This window comes from Geotrypetes seraphini, chromosome 1 (assembly GCF_902459505.1).
Source record: "Geotrypetes seraphini chromosome 1, aGeoSer1.1, whole genome shotgun sequence".
NCBI classification, from domain to species: Eukaryota; Metazoa; Chordata; class Amphibia; order Gymnophiona; family Dermophiidae; genus Geotrypetes; species Geotrypetes seraphini.
Genome location: NC_047084.1, coordinates 164,015,723 through 164,038,077, shown reverse-complemented (window position 1 = coordinate 164,038,077; position 22,355 = coordinate 164,015,723). Strand labels below are relative to the sequence as shown.

The 22,355-nt window shown below is 43.4% G+C and overlaps 1 protein-coding gene across 2 annotated transcripts in view; it reads left to right on the top strand.

Moving 5' to 3' along the window:
• Positions 1-12,195, top strand: part of FGA (fibrinogen alpha chain) — a 45,500-nt gene extending 33,305 nt beyond the window's left edge. For both annotated transcript variants that reach the window (XM_033941147.1, XM_033941157.1), the window contains exons 5-6: positions 3,000-4,062; positions 11,330-12,195. In XM_033941147.1, the coding sequence (XP_033797038.1) occupies positions 3,000-4,062; positions 11,330-12,036 (1,770 nt within the window). In that variant the 3' untranslated portion in view covers positions 12,037-12,195. The remainder of the gene's footprint in view (positions 1-2,999; positions 4,063-11,329) is intronic.
• The last annotated feature ends 10,160 nt before the right edge of the window (positions 12,196-22,355 follow it).

Sequence of the window (22,355 nt, the reverse complement as noted above, 5' to 3'; positions counted from 1 at the left end):
CGGAAAAATAGTTTGAAATTTCTTGCTTCCTTGGCCAGTCTCTCCTCATACTCTTTCTTGGCTTTCCTGACTACTCGGTGACATTCTTTTTGATTCATTGGGGAAATCCTGAAAACCCAACTGGATTCCGGCCCTCAAGGACCGGAGTTGCCCACCCCTGCACTAGACTCTTGGACTTCCTTCTTATAGCCACAGAGGAAGTTTCTTTTTAGGATGCATGCTGTGGAGACACACTGCACTGGATTACACAGATTTTATTATAAACCATGGGACAAATGATGATGAAACCAGCACCAATTTAGCTAAGAAAGTGCATTGAAATTGCCATTGGTGGGAGCATTGTCCGACTTTATTTTAGTTTGTAATGTCAACTTTGTTTTTTGAGTGCTTGGTGTTCATTTTTGGTTTTCTACATTCATTTTTTTATTGTTTTTTTAGAGTTTATAAAATATCCATGAAATAGGCACCTTTTTGTTATTTTGACATAGACCCTCTTAAAGTTACTACTTATATGTGGTTTACTTAAAGAAACAGAAATAAAGATGGAGGGACATAGGCCTAGATTCATTAACCTTACCGATCCGTGGGCGATCTGATCCGATCTGTGGCCCGGGCGACCGATTCACGAGTCTGTATGCAAATGGACTCGATTGGAGGCACGTCCCACGGTGACTGCATGGATCGCTGCAGAGCGATTCAGACGCATGCGCAAACCATCTTTTTTGTCTGTAGATGGTCTGCGCATGAGCTTGCTCTCCTGACTTCCCTCTTGCCGGAGAGTGTACGTAGAGAATGACACGGTGGCGGTTTACCCGCGGCCACCGCATTTTAGCCGCGGGTCACCCGCCGAAAACGGGGAAGAAAACTAGCAGTCGCTGCGGCGACGGGGACAAGGCCATTCACCGCCCACGGGGCGGTGAATGGTCTTGTCCCCCGCAGTGAGGCATGAAGGATCGCGCGGTCCCCGCAGCTCACACCCGCCCGCCCAATCGATTCCAGTGTCCAGCCAGCTCTCTCCCCTCTCCTCACCCCAGTCCGCAGATCCTCCTCCTCGGCGACCCGCACGCTACCAGAGAGCCGCGCACATCCGCCGCTGCTCAGCCTCGATCTTCTGCTCTGACGCAACCGGAAACAGGAAGTTGCAGCAGAGCAGAAGATCGAACACTGAGCAGCCGCGCGTGTGCGGCTCCCTGGGAAAGCGGGCAGGTTGCCGAAAAAGAAAACCCACAAACCAAGGTGAGGAGAAGGGAGAGAGCCGGCCAAACACCAGGATCGACCGGGCAGGCAGGTAGTGGTCGCGGGGACCGTGCGATCGCTAGTGTTCCCGGCTCAAATTGGAAGGAGGGAGTGAAAGGAAAAAGGCTTATATGGATGCAGCGGGGACGGTGACGGGGCGGTGAATGGGATGGCAGTGGCGGTGACTGGGTGGTGAAAGGGATGGCGGTGACGGGGCGGTGAAGGGATCGGCGGTGACGGGGCGGTGCAGAGGATGGTGGGCCAATGACGGGGTGGTGACGGGGACAGATTTTTTCCCCGTGTCATTCTCTAAGCGTACGTTCATTTTCAGAATGCTCTGATCATGACCACAGGGGAAAGCAAATGTGCATCTTCTGATATTAGCTCCAGCTCAGGGAAAAGCAAAGCCGTTACTCTCTCTTGCATAGGCTCAATCCCAAAACTGATGATGTGACGGCAGTGCAAGCCCATGGTTTTAACCTGCGGTTTTAACACAGGGGTTTAAAGTGGGGCTGCACTACAGCGTGTTTTTCAGGGAAGGGCGGCAGAGAGCAGGAGAGTCGGGGCGGCAGAGAGCAGGAGAATCGGGGCGGCAGAGAGCAGGACAATCGGAAAGGGCGTGAGCGACTGGTCCTCAGTAGTCGCTTCTCTTTTGAACGGCCAGCCCAGTTGGTGTTTCTGAAATTGTTTAGTGAATTGCTGCCTTCCTACATTTGCATGCCATTCCCCCTCATTTGCATGCGTGGATCGGGAGGAAGGTTAATGAATTGGGTTGGGGGTTGCAAAGTGGTCGGGACACGAACGGTAAGGTTATTGAATCTAGGCCATAGAATTTCCCATTTAACATCAACCCCCAAAGTCTAATTTGCATGTGCAAATTTGGATGCATGCCCGATTCAGTTGAATAATGAGCCAATTAGCCCCAATAATTGTCTGCTAACAATCAATTTATTGACGCTAATTAGCAACAATTTGCATGTATGCACTTGTCTTCCTAGTCGGTGATGTATAAGCACACAAGGGAGCATAGTCATGGGAGAGGCGTGGGCGGGTCAGGAGCATTCCTACAATTTGTCTGCAGTGTTACAGAATACGGCAAATCCGCGCCTCATTTAGGCACAAGGATTTACACCAAAACGGGGTATGGATCCCAGCGTTAAGTGCTATTCTCTAAACAGCACCCACTTCAGAGTATGGCTTGATGCGCATTTTTAGGGGGTCCTTTTACTAAGGCGCACTCATTAATCCTCCGTCTTACGCTCTGAGAATCTGAAGAAAAAAAAAAGTTCTTAATTTTCTACTATACTTTTATAAATACTTTGAAACCTTCTTACCCTCCGTTTGTATTTTCCTTGCATGTGTCCTTTACTGTACTTATTGCAGTTCTCCCTACTTCCCTTATGTATTGGCACGTCAGGTCCGTTTGTGTTGGTTTTAGTTAATAATTAAGACCCCGTTTTTAATTGTAAATCGCTTTGAATTAACGATATTACGATACATCAAAATTTTAATAAAACTTGAAACTTGACATTTGATATTAGCGCGCGCTAAACACTAACACGCCCATTATCATCTATGGATGCGTTAGCGTTTAGCGCGTGTTAAAATGGCTAGCGCGCCTTAGTAAAAGGCCCCCTTATTTTAGCACCCAACTATGGACGCCATTTACTGAGTTTAGCCCCAAGTGCAGAAAATGCGTAAAATGTTAACGCCATAAGCCTGGGAGCTCTGCTTATTTGTCTCCTCTGTCTGCTTTGCCTCAGGTGGACATTGACATCAAAATACGTGCCTGCAAAGGATCCTGTTCCCAAGGTTATAACTATAATGTGGATAAGGAGAGCTACGTCACACTACAGAAGTCACTCCAGCAAGCAAAGGCGATCAACCTGGATCCCAGCATATCTCAAACCAATTCACTACGCGTCATGAAAATGAGGCCTGTAAAGGACACCCTCGTTGCAGAACACTATAAATCTCTTCCCCAAACAGGAGCAGATACACAGTTCATCCTATTTCCTGATGTACAGCAAAAAGCTATGGTGCTGGAAAGGCAAGGCACTGTAGAGTCGGTTGTTTCTGGCCCCTCTGGGTCGATAATAACGGCAACTAAGGTGGATAGTAGGCTGCCCAAAGGGACAGGGAAAGTGACAGTGACAGGGACAGGAACAGGGACAGGGATAGGAGTAGAGAAGCAAATCTTTACAGGAGGAGAAGAAAAATCAACCACAACTGTCACCAGTCATGGGCGGACCGTGAAGTGCACCAAAACCATCACAACGAAAGTCATCCAAGGTCCTCATGGCCCTAGAGAAGAACAGGTAGAAACTGTGACTGGAGGGGAGGGGGATGAATGTGCCCACTTGATGACCAAGCTAGGCACGGAGTCTACTCATGGGGGCACCTACAATGTTCGAGTCACTTCCGACGGTGGTTTGAGCGACATTACAAAGCTGCCAAGCTTTGAAGATTTTCTAAGTGGAGGTGCTGGCAGCACTTTTCATAGCAGCAGCAGCAGCAGCAGCAAGAGGTTTCCCGTCCCGGGCAGTTCTGCAAGTTCAGATTCATCCATCACCAAAGTCGTCCACGTAGGCCATGATGTCTTCTCCAATCTTGGTGAAGACGGAATAGATGACTTCAGCAGTATTCACCTTGGTACCCCTTCCTTCCCCGGTGAAAGTTCCTCCTATTCCAAGACTGTGGTCAGCAGCAGCAGCAGCAGCAGCAGCAAAAGCTCTCCCTTTGATACGAAGACCATGAAGAGTGGCTATTTGCCTGAAGACCTGGTGGCAGTACAGCATGACCAGCCTGACAGCGTGACTTGGAAAGGTAAAGCCAAGTGATAGCTGAGCCAGTTCATATCAGCCATCAAGTCCATGCTGGCAACTGGTACAACCACAAGCATTGCAACAGATGCATGGGGGAAGGAGAGTTCTGAAGCGTTCAGAGTTTAGGAAATTCAGAAAGCGTTCTTCAATAATTAACTACTGATCACTTTGCCAAACTTCAGGATATATCCTACATAATACATAAAAATGGGCTACTTATTTGAAACAAGAAACCAAGTTGTTAAACGTCAACTATTACTTTCATTTTAATGTCCTACTAATGAAACCAGTCATTTTGTAGAGTTTACTCTTTGTTCTAACACCAAACACTGTTGTCTGCATCCCTGATCAAACAGCTTGTTACAGTGAATCCCTTAGAGGACAGAAGCTAAATTCTACATAGTACAAAGTTAAACATGATGGTTTGATTTTCAGCTGGTGAAGGTGAGCATTTTTTTCAGCCATTTCACTGGCGTCATTCCTTGATATTCAGTGCTGGCTCTCTCGTATACAATTACGGGGGGAATTCATCAACGGGCACTAAGGGCTCCTTTTACTAAGCTGCGCTAGTGGTTTTAGCGCACGCTTAGTGCGTGCCAAATTGCCACGCGGTAGATGCTAACGCCTCCCGTTGAGCTGGCGTTATTTTCTCCGCGCAGCGCGGGGGGTTAGCGCGCGCTAACAACACTACCGCAGCTTAGCACAAGGAGCCCTAAGTGATTTAGTACTTGCTAACCACGTTAGCACATGCTAAACACCAAGTTGCTCATAGGAATATAACGGATGTCTTAGCATTGGGAGCGCGTAATGGATGCCTTAGTGTTTGGAACTCATCAAGCATTAGAACATGCTAACATGTTTGGCGTGTGCTAAATCACTTAGGCCCGGATTCTCAAAAAGCCGCTGAAGGTTATTCGCTGGCAGGCACCATGGATTGTGCTTACCAACAACTAACTTAAATGTTTTAATTGGTTCGACGTGGTGTGATAATTGTTTGCAAGCAAACAGGAAACCCTACCTTATCAAGGTAGACGCACAAAGAAAACAGAGAAGGTGTGATAATTGGTTGCACCATTAAAAACCAATTAAAATTTAATTAAAAAAAAAAAAATAGGCGATGTTAGGCAGCCTCCCAGACTAGCACCGTGTCACCTAGTGACGTTGACGTCCGAAAATTGGCATATGTAGGAGCGATGCTGGGATCCAGATTCACTAGGCCTGTAAAACCTTGGTCTACATTTCCGGCGACCTGGGGTCCTTGAGAGCCACGATTTTGGAATCAGTGCCTGTCGGTGATTGACACGCGGCAGGCGCCCCTTTTGTAGGTGCCTGCCAAAGCAGATGCCAATTTCAGAATCCAGGCCTCAGTGCCCATTGATGAATTCCCCCCTAAGAGCAATACTCAGCACTTAACAGCGTAAGTGACACCACATAAAGATAGATCTCTATTTTAAACAGCCCGATTTAACCCCTAAACTTAGGCGGTTACGTGCTAACTCCGCCCACAGGCTGCCCACAAAATAGCCGGCTTTGGGTTTAGCAATCTGTGCTGATATTCAGCGACATTAACCAGTTAAGTGCTGCTGAATATCAGCAGATAGCCCCAAACAAGCAATTTAACTGGCCAGGAGCCATTTCTGGTCAGTTACTTTCAAACAGTTTTATTGAAGGAATAAAGTAAAAATACATTCATATATTCATAAAGATATTCCTTACAAATGATTTCACATATTTAAAAATTCTAATCCATACAATCTATAAAATACTATCATGAAAAACTATCATTTCTCCAAACATTTTATATTACAAACCATCATCCCTCATTATCACACCCCCCCTTTCTCTTTTCCCCCTCCCTCCTTCCCTTTCCCCCCTTCCCTCCTTCCCATTTCCCCTTCCCTCCCAGGATGAAAGGTGACAAAAACAGCCAGGTTTTGGAATACAAAGAAGGCAACCACAGCTGGCCAGTTAAATCGCTTTGTTTACTCTGATATCTTTTTGCAAATGTTAATGTACAATTACTGTTTATTTGCAGATTTTTAACAGTCTGAAAATGCCAAAAAAAAAAAAAGTGAATATGGCAGGTACCAAAGTTTTGACACCCACCCAGTTCATTCATTACTTTTTTTTAACATAGTAACATAGGAGATGACGGCAGATAAAGACCCAAATGGTCCATTCAGTCTGCCCAACCTGATTCAATTTAAATTTTTTTTCTTCTTAGCTATTTCTGGGCATGAATTCAAAGCTCTACTCGATACTGTGCTTGGGTTCCAACTGCCGAAATCTCCATCAAAACCTATTCCAGCCCATCTACACCCTCCCAGCCATTGAAGCCCTCTCCAATCCATCTTCCCTCAAACGGCCATATACAGACACAGACCATGCATGTCTACCCATGTCAGGCCTTAGTTCAATATTTAATATTGTTCATAAGATCTAAAATGTGTAGTGACTCATGCAGCCTTCAATTTACCCCCTCCCCCTTTATACAAAGCCATGCTATGTGGCAAATGCCGCAACGCCCATTAAATCCCCATGGGTATCGGAGTGATTAGCGCAGCAGCCACTACCACAGCTTTGTAAAAGGAGCCCGTTATTAGGTAAAGACAATTGCACAGTTGAACAAATATTCTGACCCTTCTAACCTGTCAGCTTGTCATTGTTGTTCTGTCTGTTCCTCTAAGCAGCTTTCCGGCATTTGAAAACAAAGGTAATTCACTTTTATAAAGCAGGGGATGGCTTCAAAAAATCTCTAAATGCTTCCAGCCAGCAATTTCATGTGTCACAAATACTGTTAAAATTGGAAGCTTTGTATTAAAATCAAGGCAAGATCTGGAAGAACAAGAATTGCCCCCAAACTGATCATATCTGCACAACAGAACCCATAGATCACTGTACAGTAAATGACTCTTTGAAAACTTTGGTTCACGTGAGAGTTGCTGTCCACAGGTTCACAGTATAGTGTTCCTTATACTATAATAATCTGCCTGGGAAAGTTATCGAAATCCTTTTCTGTGACTGTATCATACAAGGACTCATCTAAAGTATACAAAAGAAAAGCTGGATATGTGTGAAACTTTTTGGAACAAAGGAGGCAATTCTATAACTTGGGGCCCTGTGTTAGGCAACTCAATGGTGCTTGCTGAATATAATTCTATAAAGACACCTGTTTGCACAGATGTGGTTATATCATTTAGGCATAAACATTCATTTGTGCAAAGTTGTGATGGGAAAGATGTCTTATGGGCGTCTCCCTCACCTGAGTTAGGAAGGATAAGAGGGGGGGGGGGGAATGAGATTTAGACTGTGTATGCCTCTATGAAGAGAGATACATACAGATAAGTAAGTGGATGCCTTTTATTATACCCACAATAAATCTCCTCTGTAATTAGATTATAATATGCCCTAATCCATATTCACATAATGAATAAATTCTCTTGATCTGCCATGCTATCACAGCCAATGAATACTGAACTTTGGTCTCTGGAAGAAAAATAAACCTTTTCCCTGACTAACTGTTTCAGGTACCCCTCTGAATACACATCTCTCCCAATTCTCTTAGATAACAATTGTTAGCCTGCTTCCAGTTTCCAAATCAGCCTCTGAAACTTCAGCAGAACACATAAACTCTGCCAATTAGTCTCCAGTTAGTTCCCTCAATTCCAATTGGTCTTTCTCCGTCCTATTTATATATAATCCTCTCTACATCAAACTTCATGCAGGGTTTTTCCAGCCATACCTGGACAGACAAAATTTGCCACATGAACAGACAAAGAGCCAACAACTCCCTTTAGTGACAAAGCACCATCCTGGGTCTAAACTGGGTGGAACTCCTGTACCCTGGCTATCCGTGACAGTTCTTGCTTCTTGTCCTTTCACAATTAGACCTGTCATGTCGCTCTCTTTCTTTCTCTGAGCATTTCTGTCCAGTTTTCCATGTTCTCAGTAAGTCTCAGAAAATAGGACAAGTAAACAAGCAAGTCAGTAATTTTCCTCTAAGAGAATAAATTCCGACACCTAAAGCTCTACACTGTATTGTACCTATTATTTAAAATCCCTTCCAATGCATTAAAAATCATAGTCCAATTTATCCGTACAAAGTTAGGCAAACTCACAATGACAGGCATAAATGGTAACACCTAAATATGACATTCACAATGCATAGTTTCATATATAAGTGGAAGACACACCTATATCTTGCCCATGTTCCTCCCATGTGTACACCCATATGCAGCTACACACTAATGCACATATGTGCTAACTTATAGAATAATTCCTCTTTGCTGTGGACTTAAATGAACAGTTATAGAATTGTTCTTAAAGGCTTTGAACCAAGGAAATGAAAATTGAACTGTTTAGCCTCAATGAAACAAGATATTATTGGAAAAAAAAGGGTGAAGCATTTGAAGAAAAGACCACTGTACCAACCATTAACTGTTATGTGGTAGCCCGAGAAAATATTGTGCAGGTGGAAGAAAAATGGATTAAAATAATTCCTAGAAGACCATGTCTCACAGTCAGTGATAAAACTGGAGCTGAAAAAAGGCTGGATATTTCAGCAGAATAATGATTCCTAACATACCACATAATCAACCGTGAAGTGTTTACAGGGAAGAAAGTTGAATGTTCTAGAATGGTCTTCATGATCCCCAGAAATAAATATCACTGAACATCTGTGAGGATCCAAGGAGACCTAAGAATATTTCTGAGCTAGAAGAGATCTGTGAGAAGTGGAAATAACTCTCAAAGCAAGAATTGAAAGACTTAGCTTTTACATGAAAGGATTGGAAGTTGTTATTTCTGCCAAAGAAGATATTACAAAGGATTGACTGAATAGGTGTCCAAACCTATACTCATGCCATATTCATTGCCTTCTTATCTTGAATCCATAAAAACTGCAAATAAATAGAAATGATGCATTCAAATGTGGAGAAAGATTTGGGGCCCATTATTTGGTGCAACTTAGATGACCGAGAACAGCTCCTGGCGTTCTACATAGCATACAAGTGGCTGCTGAAAAAATCTCAGCCCAACCAACAAAGTTGGTGCAGTCTCCATCGCGGGCTACACACTTACCCCCTCTTTAAGAAACTGTGATAGCAGTTTCTAGCACAGGGAGCCACGCTGAATGGCCCGCGCTGCTCCCGATGCTCATAGGAACTCTATGAGCATCGGGAGCAGCACGGGCCATTCAGCGTGGCTCTCCGTGCTAGAAACTGCTATCGCAGTTTCATAAAAGACAGCGATTTTCTACTTTTTTGTTCCATATTTTTCCAATGGAATGCAAAAAGTGGAAATTTGCTGGTCTAAGTGTATAGCCCTCGATGGAGACTGTCCCAACTTTGTTGGTTGGGATGAGAACTTGTCAGCGGCCCCTTTGTATAGCTGGCTCTCTGCCAGAATTCAATGGGGGATAGTCAGCTTTCTCATGCTGAATATCGCGGTCTCTGAATTTGCCAGTGACCGGCTATGACGCTAAACATAGCTGGTCACCACCAATATACAGCAGCTCACCAACTAAGTTCACCTAAGGGTGGTATATCTTTGGCTATTGAGACTTAGCTGGCTAGTTGCTGAATATTAGTATAGTCGGCCAAAAACAGACCAGAAATTCAGTGCCGGTGGCCAGATATGGCACAGGCATTGAATTTACGATATCACCGTGGACAACAGGAGGTCGCTGGTGATCTCCTGAGGTCTGAGCTTGAGCCTGATGGTGTTTAACTTTCTACCATATAGAGGTTGTATCATCTTCTGTTCATTTTGGGGGTGTCTAAACCTTAAATACACTAGTGTACTTAGGTTAAACTATCATCTAAAAAAAATATTGAGTAACCCTTTATTTAAAATAAATTTAACCACTATTCTCAAATTAGAAGGTAATGGTGCCCACAGGGGATCTTTGGTGAAAGAAATGTGACAAAGGATACAATTAATTATTCTTACATGAGCTGATGACAACACAATAACGTTCTGATAGTCTATCAAATCAAGACAGCCTTGAATAACCCTAGAAAGAATTAATTTAAAACATAGTTTTAGCAAAAAGTGTCCTGTTTTATTCTGATTGATCATTTGTGAGAGGAAACTTTGTCACACTTCTCTAATTAGTGCTCTCTAGTGGGAAATCATGATGTATTCTCTGCCACATGGATAATTAATGTTGATACATTCACAGAATTGTTTTTTAGGTATTTAGCTACCACATCATCAAAACATTTTGAGGGTAATTCTATGACAAGGTGCCTAATCTAAGCTCTGATTATGGTGCCTATTTTAAGCCTATTCTATAAAGAAAAGTAGATGCCTACTTTTCTCTAAAGTGGCAGACAATACATGTAGATCTAGGCACTGCCAATTGGATCTTTATTCACTGTACAGGGTTGATCTGGTCCTGGGTTTACTCCATTGCAAGCAGGGATTTGTAGTTCTAATTTCTCCATCACATTCTCTAAGAAAAGCAAGACTACAAGCCCCAGCATGCACTGGGGTAAATTCAGGACTGGATCAACCCTGTCCTGTGAATCTGGATCTAGTTGGCAGCCTTAAACCACTTCTACCAGCTAGGTGTAAATGTCTGTACCTAGATGAATGCATGAACGCATGTAAATTGTTGTATTTTAATTTACATGTGTACTTATGCTTTTTACCCACTCTCGATGTAATTCCACTCATGCACATAACCACTAACAAAATACATACCATCAGAACATGGTGTGTACTTTTCTGTTAGTCAGTATTCTATAAGAAGACATTAAATCACATAAGTAGCCACTTATATGCATAAATGACTAGAAAACCACCATTTACCTGCATTCTTGACAACTAAAACTAGGCATTCCCTTATAGAATTAACCCATTTATGTGCATCAACTCATTATCTTCTTAATTCAAAAGCCATCAAAATAAGATTAGCACTGTTAGAAGTCATGTAGCAAAACAGGCTGATATTACATCACCATTAGGCAGATCAACCTCTATGTATGTAATTTATTTGAAGAAGTTAATTAAAAACATATTGCATCAATTAAAAACAGTAAACATACACCAATTTCAAATCTTGAACTTTTGTAACCCGATTTTAACCCTATAGGGTCTCTTTCAGAAATAATGTGTTCACTTTTCAACACATCATAAGTTCCACTTTAGTCCTAAACAGTATTAAAAGAACATGTACCTTACATCATTCTTGCTTTCAAACTCCTATGAGTCCTTCTGTACTGATAACTATTGTAAACCAGATCACAAATGTATTTATTTTTTAGACTGTGATGATATCCATCAAAAACACGTTTCTGGTGCCAAAAGCGGCATTTTCAGAATCAGGCCAGAAGGATCCAATAAAGTACTATCAGTTTATTGTGATCAAGACACCGTTTTGGGAGGATGGCTCCTGATCCAACAGAGAGAAGATGGATCAGTGAATTTTAACCGGACCTGGCATGACTACAAGACAGGATTTGGCAACTTGGATGCACACGGGAAAGGAGAGATGTGGTTGGGCAATGAATACATCCATTTGTTGACTCAGAAGGACACTGTCCTTCGGGTGGAATTAGAGGACTGGAGTGGGAAGGAGGCATATGCAGAATACAGCATTCAGGTGAGGCCTGAATCAGAAGGGTACGCCCTCAGAGTGTCTCAATACGTGGGCACGACTGGAGACGCGTTGATCCAGGGCTCCCCGGAGGACGAGGAGTATACATTTCACAACCGCATGAAATTCAGCACCTTGGACAGGGACAGCGACCTGTGGGAAGAGAACTGTGCTGAAGTGTATGGAGGGGGCTGGTGGTATAACAACTGCCAAGCAGCGAATCTCAATGGCATGTATTATATAGGAGGGCAGTATGACCCAAGGAACAATGTTCCTTATGAGATTGAAAACGGAGTGGTCTGGGCACTGTTCAGACCTGCTGATTATTCCCTTCGAAGCGTTAGAATGAAAATCAGGCCTAGAAATGCGCATTAGGCAAAAAAGAAAAAGAAAGAAAGTTTTGGTTTTTGTTTTTTATTATTATTATTTGTAGTTCTTTTTTATACCCTGCAAACAACAAAGAGTGGGCCTTTAGCTAACACGGCTGAATGTAAAACTGACTTGATTAAAAACAAATTATATATTTTCAATCCATAAACTTGTGTTTATCCTCTTTTTTTCTGTCAGAATGACTATTTCTTGAAATAGGTTTGGTAGGTGCTGCCAAAATATAGTGGTGTCTAAGGAAGTCACTATTGTAATATCTGCTGTATTTATATTGAAAAATAGATCAATGAATAATAATAATAATAATAATTTATTTTTATATACACAATAGTAATTACAAGTAATTAAAATACAGATCCAAATAACAAAAGAAAATAACACAATTCAATAAAGATACTAACAAAATGCAACCCTAACTTATTCAAAGTAAAATAAGCACAATACAAATTATTTATATTAAGATAGATAAGAAACTGTAAACATTATTCCATAAAAATAATATAAAATCCGCTTATCATGATAATTTTAAAATTGATTAAATTTTGTATTGTTTAAATAGATAAGTTTAAAGATCTTTCCAAAATTGATAATAAGTGAGGGCTGGAGAAATAAGAGCATTCAAACATGAATTCATTACTCCTGCTTGAAACCCCAGAGTCCTATCTAAGAATTTCTTAAAGCAGCATGTTTTCACTGAAGGAAAATAAAACAGTGTAAATGTCACCACAATACCTCACTTCACTCCCAATATATAAAATGATTTTCTTCACACTTGGCCATACTCAAATGAGAAATGACAAGTGAATCACAGGAATACTACAACAAAACAAGTTGTTTTTTTATACATTTATGTTGAAACATTTTATTGAAGAAATCAATCAAATATACAATAATACAATATATGCTCATTATAATTAAATTCAAAGCTCAAATATTACATAAATATATTTTCTATATTACCTATTCATAATACCATATATACCCCCTATACCTTTCCCACCCCCCTTCCCTCCCCTTCACATCCCCCCAATTTTTAAAATATAACAATGTAATAAATGAATTACATAAATATACAATTCAAGAAATTCCAATTATTATCATCAAACAAATTCCCTCCCTACCCCCATAATGAAAGATGACACATATTACAAAGTGTTAAGAAGTAATGAAAGTTTCTTATTCCTCAATATAAAACATTAAGAATCATACTACGAGCTCTATGGGAAAGATTTTGAATATATGGATTCCAAATTTTCAAGAAATACCTAGTTCTTCTAGGACATTTACGACCCTCCCAGACCTCAAATAAAATTAACCGATGGACTTGGTTCCTCCAATGCCAAAAACTAGGAGGATCTTAAAAAATGTGGCAAAGGGATAGTTTATTATGGAGCCTGTTTACTAAACTGTGTTAAGCGCTAACCTATCCTTAACATGGGAAGAAAGGCATACTGCAAAATACATTAAAGCATTTTGCGGATTTTTGCCTATCAGTGGGCACTATTTAGTTTTGCTTATCTTTTCAGGAGGAGGTGTGTCATAGGCAGGGAATGGACATGGAAGCATTATCCAGTTAAACATTTGCATTAGTGTGCTGTAACTGGAGCACTTACGCCTCAATTCTGTTAACAGCACCTATGAATTAGGTGTTGAGGAATGCAGCACACAGTTGCTGTCAATCCTTAGGTGCCATTTATAGAATTGCACCCAATGGTGCCTAAAATGCATTGAAACCTTAGGCGCCCCTTACTTACGCCAGGGTTTTCTTGGCGTAAATACCAGTGCCTGAGTCCATTTTAGACACCTACACGGAAAACATGCCTAAGATCCATCCATGAAATGACCCTTAACCAATCCCACTTTCTGGTAGGCGCCTTGGGCTAGGCATCTACCTGACATCATTAGGCACCCAATGATTTAGGTGCCTACCTAGCAATTAATTGTAATTTAAGCCAATTATTGAGCCAATTAAGATTGTTAGCACAGATTAATCTAATTAAATAATTAAACCCCCCCCCCTTTTACAAAGCTATGCTAGCGGCTGCTGCAGTAATCGCTCTGATGACAATAGGGAATTAATGGATGTCTGAGTGTTTGCCGTGCGGCAGCCATTAATGCGGCTTTGTAAAATGTGTGGGGGGGGGGAGGTAAGTTAGGTGCCTAAACCATCTAGGCGAAATAAATGAGGCGCTAAACTTCAGGCACCATTTATAGAATCTGGGCGGAGATGTCAGACTAGCAATGCATCAGGGCCCATTTTTCAACTTTAAAATTTAGGACCTGTGAGCCAGCTTTAAAAGCTAAGTACAAACGGTATTTTAACTGCATGAATATTTTCAAAAATAAGAAAATAGTAAAAAAAACCAAAAAAAGAGCCAACAAAAATGTATGTGCAGCGATTGAGAGCAATAAGCCGACAACACAGTGGGTTATTTTCTCACACAACGGTCTCACGATCCAACATATCTCTGAGCACAAGACGGGTAGCATTACAAGTGTCGTAAACTGATACATCTGGGTATGTGTTTGGCTTCATTTTAACAAGACTGATAATGTACCAGCCATCTGGGCAGTGGGCAGATGGGCAGTGTTGGAGGCAGAGGATCATGTTTGTTGTGACAATGGCAACAACATCAAATTCATACTGCTCAGAAGAAAGGTCTGGCAATCTACTTCTGTGTTCTGCCACAAAAACTTGATGATGTTCAAGTCACTAGGACTTGAACACGAGTCGATAATGCCTAACAAGTAGCTGTTACTGGCCAGTTAAATTGCTTTGAATATTGACCCCCCACACCATGGTTGTTCTATTTACCGGGGAGGAAACTTGTTCTTTCTTATATTTTACAAAATCCTAGCTTCCTCAACAGTAGAAAGACACATGCTCTTCTGGCTTTCCTTTGAAAGTCACATGCAGCTTGAAGTTTTCATTTAAATTGAACCCATTTCTACATTCTCCTAGGACAAGCAGGATGAGTCAGCCACATATGGGTGTTGTCCCAACAGCTCCCAATTTGCGGATAAGCTCTCCAATAGCTCAGAGAGATTTTTTTTTATTTTTTTTTTCTCTGAGCATGTGCAGTGCCCGGGCCCTACCCATTTCCCCCTAGATATTTTGTCACTGATGCCCCACCAGTCTGCAGTTGTTTCTCCAAAGGATACTCTCCTATTACAACTCACACTCAGTCTCTGTATTCAAGAGAGAAAGAGAGCCCCCTACCCTGACAAAGGTCAGGGGGGATGTATACCCAGGATAGACCAATGTTTACATAAAATGTCACAAATCCGGTGACTATGGGGAGAGAAAGGGAGAACGCAAACTAGGGGGTTGCTGGATTCTTTTTTAGATGATTTTAAGAGCCAAGTGCGATGACAATAATATTCTCATTTCTGTGCTTTTTCAGAAGTTTTACTTGGTTAACCTCTTTGTTTGAATTTATCAAAGAGGGCGCTAGCTTGAACCTGAAATTCCCTGTCGCCAGAACATAAACATCTGATTCTTAAGAACTGCCCCATTGGTACTGTAGTCGTACTGTTTTAGCACAGGGGGCCCATTTTATCCAAAGAGAACTTATGGTGAGGTAGCCCTTCTTAAAGTGGCACACATTGATAAATTCCCTACGAATCACATATTGCTTTTAGCTTATATCCCCCACTCACTTGTAAAGCACTCATGCCTGAGAAACTCCCTAACCCACTTGTCCTGTTTGTTTGATTAGATTGTAAGCTCTACTGTGTAGGGACTGTCTGTTGAATATTTTAATGTACAGTGCTGTGTATGTCTAGCAGTGATATAGAAATGATAAGTAGTAGTGTGGTGAATATGAGGGACACCAAAAGATTTCAAGCTTACAAAAGAACATAAGAAGTTGCCTCCACTGAGTCAGACCAGAGGTCCATCTCGCCCAGCGGTCCGCTCCCGCAGTGGCCCACCAGGTCCATGACCTGTGAAGTGGTTTTTGCCCACTTTTATAACCTACCTCTAGTTCTATCTGTACCCTTCAATCCCCCTATCCTCTAGGAACCTATCCAAACCTTCCTTGAACCCCTGTAAAGTGCTCTGGCCTATCACCTCCTCCGGAAGCATGTTCCATGTGTCCACCACCCTTTGGGTAAAAAAGAACTTTCTAGCATTTGTTCTAAACCTGTCCCCTTTCAATTTCTCCGAGTGACCCCTAGTGGTTGTGGGTCCCCACAGTTTGAAGAATCTGTCCTTATCTACTCTCTCTATGCCCTTTAGGATTTTGAAGGTTTCTATCATGTCCCCTCTAAGTCTCCTCTTTTCCAGGGAGAACAGCCCCAGCATTTTTAACCTATCAGCGTATGCAAAATTTTCCATACCTCTTATCAGTTTAGTCGCTCTTCTCTGGACTCCCTCGAGTACCGCCATGTCCTTCTTGAGGTACGGCGACCAGTACTGGACACAGTACTCCAGGTGCGGGCGCACCATTGCGCGATACAGCGGCATGATGACTTCCTTCGTCCTGGTTGTGATACCCTTTTTGATGATGCCCAGCATTCTGTTTGCTTTCTTTGAGGCTGTCGCACACTGGTTTCAATGTTGTGTCCACCATCACCCCCAGGTCTCTTTCAAGGTTGCTCACCCCTAGCAATATTCCCCCCATTTTGTAGCTGAACATTGGGTTCTTTTTCCCTACATGCATGACCTTGCATTTCTGTACGTTAAAACTCATTTGCCACTTTTTTGCCCATTCTTCCAGTCTCGTTAGGTCCCTTTGCAGGTCTTCACAGTCTTCTGTGCTTCTAACCCTGCTGCAGAGTTTGGTGTCATCAGCAAATTTGATAACCTCACATTTCGTCCCCGTCTCCATGTCGTCAATAAATATATTGAACAGGAGAGGTCCCAGCACCGACCCCTGTGGAACTCCGCTCGTGACCCATTGCCAGTCTGAGTATTGGCCCTTTACTCCAACCCTCTGTTTCCTGCCTGCCAACCAGTGTTTGATCCATCGGTAGATATCCCCTTGCACCCCGTGGTTCCACAGCTTTTTAAGTAGCCGTTCGTGAGGTACCTTGTCGAAGGCTTTTTGGAAGTCAAGGTAGATGATGTCTATGGATTCCCCCTTATCCATCTGGCTGTTTATTCCCTCAAAGAAATACAGCAAGTTCGTGAGGCACGACCTTCCCTTGCAGAAGCCATGCTGGCTCGCCTTCAGTTGTCCATTGTTTTCTATGTGTTCGCAGATTGTGTCCTTAACCAGTGCTTCCATCATCTTTCCCGGAACCGAGGTCAAGCTCACAGGCCTGTAGTTTCCTGGGTCACCCCTTGATCCCTTCTTAAAGATGGGCGTGACATTTGCTATTTTCCAGTCCTCTGGGATCTCCCCAGTTTTTAAGGAGAGGTTACATATTTGGCAAAGTGTTTCTGCTATTTCGTTTCTCAGTTCTTTTAGTACCCTTGGGTGGATGCCATCTGGGCCCGGTGATTTGTCACTCTTCAGTCTGTCTATCTGTTTGAGGACATCCTCTAGGCTTACCTCTAGTTGTACCAGCCTTTCATCATGGTCTCCGGTTATAATCTCCTCGGGTTCTGGGATATTAGTTGTGTCTTCCCTGGTGAAGACCGACGAGAAGAATTTGTTTAACCTGTCAGCTATCTCTTTTTCCTCCTTTATCACTCCTTTCCTGTCTCCGTCGTCCAGTGGTCCCACTTCCTCTCTGGCTGGTTGTTTCCCTTTCACATACCTGAAGAAGGGTTTGAAGTTTCTTGCTTCTCCTGCCAGTCTTTCCTCATATTCTCTCTTCGCTTTCTTGACCTCTCGATGGCATTCTTTCTGGTGTCTTTTGTGCTCTTTCTGGTTTTCCTTTGTTGGTTCCTTTTTCCATTTTCTGAAGGATGATTTCTTGTCACTTATCGCCTTTTTAACTGCATTTGTTATCCACGCTGGATTTCTAGCTCGATTTTTTTTGCACCCTTTCCTAAACCTTGGGACGTACAGGTCTTGTGCCTCGAGCACTGTGCCTTTAAGCAGTGTCCAGGCTTCCTCTACGGTCTTCATCTTCCCTGAGCTTTTGCTGAGCTTTTTTCCCACCATTATCCTCATGTCCTCGTAGTTTCCTTTTCTGAAGTTGAGTGCTGTCGTTGTGGTTCTTTTCACCTTTGATGTTCCTATGTTCAATTTGTACTGGATCATGTTGTGGTCGCTGGTTCCTAGTGGTGCTAGTACCACCACTTCCTTTGCGGGTCCCTCAAGCCCGTTGAGGATTAGGTCCAGAGTGGCATCCCCTCGTGTTGGTTCCGTGACCAGCTGTTCAATGAAACAGTCCCTCATCGCCTCTAGGAATTTAGTTTCTCTCATGCAGTTTGAGTGTCCAATGTTCCAGTCTATTCCCGGGTAGTTGAAATCCCCCATAACCACCACCTTTCCACTTTTGCACACCTGCCTCAGTTCGGCCTCCAGGTCCAGGTCGTTTGCTTCTGGCTGTCCTGGTGGGCGATAGTACAGTCCCAATTTGATGTCAGCTCCTTCCCCTCCTGTTAGCTTAACCCATAGTGAATCCAGACTGTCCGCCCTTACTGTTGTTTCTGTCCTGGATGAAGGAATGGAGTCCTTTATATACAGCGCTATTCCTCCTCCCTTCTTGTGTGCCCTATCCCTCCTGTAGAGTTTGTACCCTGGCAGGGCCACATCCCAATTGTTGTCCTCAGACCACCATGTCTCTGTGATTCCTATTATGTCTAGGTCATTTGTACTGGCTATAATTTCTAGCTCCCCCATTTTAGTCCTTAGGCTCCTAGCATTTGTGTATAGGCAATTTAAGTCCCGGTTTGTTACCTTTTCTTTTGGATCTCCTCGTGAATAGTTGCTCCTGCCGATCTCCTCACGGGCTGCCAGTCCCCGAGCCTCATTTTGTTCACCCTCCTCCTGTGGTGTGTCTATCCCGTCCTCTGCTGGATTCTTTGTTCTTGGGTAGCTCTCTGGTTCCGGCTGTTTCCTCCTTTTCCTGCTCTTTAGCTCTATTTGCTTCTCGGGTCCCTGTAATGCATCCTTGGGTTTATGTCCAAAAAGTGTCCATTTAGTCTCTAGTCCTCTATCGCCATTTCCTGGTTCAGTATCCTTGTGTGATACTGTGGTCCGATGTGTCGAGGTCAGATCGACTATCGGCTTTCCCCTTTTTATCAGTTTAAAGTCATGTCTATGCAGGTCTGGATGTTGCGTGCCAGCATCCTCGTCCCAGCCGTGCTCAAGTGCAGTCCGTCTCTCCTGTAGAGCTTGTTTTTCCCCAGGAAGGTTGTCCAGTTCCGTACAAAGAGGAAACCCTCCTCATCACACCATCGCCTCAGCCATCCGTTTGTTGCTTGCAGCTCGATCTGCCTCCTCACATCTGCCCTCGGTACCGGCAGGATCTCTGAGAAGGCTATCTTTCTTGTCCTCAGCTTCAGTTTCCTTCCCAGGATCTTAAACTGCTCAGTCAGTGTAGTCATGTTGCAATTCCTTCTGCTGACGTCATTTGTTCCGACGTGGATTATCACTGCTGTCTCCTCTGTCTCAGCTCCCTCCATGATTCCAAGTTTCCAAGTTTCCAAGTTTAATTCAGTTTTGATTAATCGCTTTTTCTTAATTCAAAGCGATGTACATTAAAAATTACATTATAAACATGGTAATACATTGAGGATAGTTGACTAAACTTAAGACAAAAAATGACAATACTAGAAACAAATGGGAAAGAGAAGGCAAGAAGTTACAATATAAATTAAAGATGGGGATCACATTTAGTGAAGGAACATGAGGAAGGGGTGAAGCTTGGTCCTGAAATTGATTTATGATAAAATTATTATTAATTTATGAAGGCATCATCGATTCTGTCGGAGATGTCCCTTGTCCTCGCCCCTGGGAGACATGTCACTAGGCGATCCGCTCTACCTCCTGCTATGTGACTGTCCACCTCTCTCAGGATTGAGTCTCCCACTACGATAGCAGATTTCCCTTTTCCCAGCTCCCTCCTGGGTCTCAGGTCTGTGTCGGTGATTTGATCCTCCAATCCTTCCTCCTCCTGTTTGGTTCCTCCGCAAGGTCATTCTCCTCCGGCTCCTGGTGGGTCCTGTCCTTCATCTGTTGGTTCCCTTCTAAGAGCGGGTGATCCTGTGTCCCTACCATCCTGCAGGCCTCCTCGATGAATCTCTCGAGCTCTCTGACCTGTTCGTTGATGTGGTTTTCTCTGGTGGTGTCCTCAGTTGGTTCAAATTCCCTCGGTTCCTCTATGGAGCGGAGTCCCTCTAGCTCCTGTACTTTGATCTGCAATCTCCCGACCTCCTTCTTTAGGCTGGCCAGTTCCTGACATCGACTGCATATGTAAGCCTGCCTCCCGGAAGGGAGGTAGTCATACATGTGACATTCTATGCAGTATACTGGAAAGCTTCGCTGGGCTCCTGCTGCCTCTATTTTTCCTTCCTCATGCCTAAAGTTCCTTGGTGCGTTGGAGTATGCCCGGCGTGTAGCTAGGTGGAGAAGTAGAGAGAGAAAAAAAGAATGAGAATAGAAGAAAAGAAAAGGTTGTTATTTTTTTTTTGTTTTTTTTAGAAGTTAATACATACTATTAATCTTATATTATTCAACATTAATGTGGTCCATATGCTTTTGCAAGTAGTACAATCCCGTTTACTCCTCAAACCATCGTTGCTGCTGTTTGCTTTATTACAACGATCGTTTCCACAATAGAGGGCAACCTTCCGTGTCTTCCTCAGGGATCCCTCATTTATAGTTTCTGCCGTGGTTTCAAAATATATAAAAAGACATACATGAACACACATGAGAGGAAGCAACATAATCTGACACCCAGGATATAAGAGATATGCTCCTTAACTTCAAAATAAATTATAAACAAAATTAAAGAACCTAGCCACCTCTCATCACCAAGGCCTTCCAGAGGAGGGAACATCTGACTCAGGCTGGTAGAATGCTGCAAGTGCAGAATTTGTGCAGAATTACTCACCCCTCCCCCCCCCCCCCTTCATGATTCAGAGAAAGCGAAGGAGGAGGAAGTGAACCACTGCACAGTGGGTCACTTCCTCCTCCTATGCCAGCTATGACATGACTGTTTATTTGAACCACTATCTCACACATGCAGACATGCAGAATTCTACCAGGAGTACAAAAGTCTGCGATTTGACCCAAGAACGACAGACATCCTCTGGATGGGTGCCCCCAGGATGAGATGGCACCACCTCCTCCCGTGCGTTCACAAGCTTCTGGAGGTCAATTCTCAGCCGCATGATATGATAATACACCTAGGAGACCACGACATCAAGGCTTCTTCCTGCAAACAACTCATATCCGCAGCTAAAAGAGACTTATTCAGCCTAGTTCTCCTCCTTCAGGACACACAGATCCACTGGTCAGACATCATTCCCCGCCCAGAGCCAGGTGCAGCAAGGCTATGGGGCCGGGGGTTAAAGAAGGTAAATCGCCAGATAGGACAATGGACTGAGTACTTGGGAGGAAGGAAAATCTGGCACGAATGGGTCACCCCTATCTTTGCAGGACACTACTTCTCTGACTGGACCCTATTGTCAGACAAAGCTACCGACCAACTCATTAATGACTTCCAAGAAGCCTTAGAAAAATCCTGTTGAGGGGAGGGGTCAAGGGTGACTATGGGGACCCAAGGCAATTGCCTAGGGTTGTGGCGGATGCACCCGAGCCCTGAAAATTCCAGCCAAGTTTGAGAATGGACACGCGGAGAGAGCATACTACGCCTACCGTCAAGGCATGTCCGCCTCGCTGGCTTGCAGGGCAGGTGGACTGACGGGGTGAGGCAGTGGCCTCGCTCGAAAACGAGGAGGGCAGGTCACGGAAGCAAAATGCGCATGCTCCCCCGCTGGAAGGCAGGGCGGGGAGCAGGCCTAAAGAGGGAGAATTTGGCTCGGATGCTTCCTAAGGAGTTTTCCTGCATAATGCTAATAAAGTTGTGGCCTGTTATTCTCAAGTTATATAAAGTTGTGGCCTATTATTCCCATTGTTATGTCTCTGTGACTTTTGCTAAGCCTGGGGGCCGGGGCGTACGAGGTGGTGCAGCCTGCCTATGTTAGCACAGTGAAAGGGTTCGCCATTTGGGAAAAATGTTTTATTTGTTTAGTACTTGTCCAAACTTAACACAAAATTGATTTGGCTACCTGGTTATTCCTTAAATGTAAATATACAGTAGCTACACATATACACTTTCAAACTTAGAAACAGACTGGCTAATATTCAGCTGGCAGCGATCAGCGTTTTAATGCCCATCACTGACTGTAGTCTCAGATATTCAGTGCCCAGCCCTGTCTGAGCACTGGCATTGAGTATCTG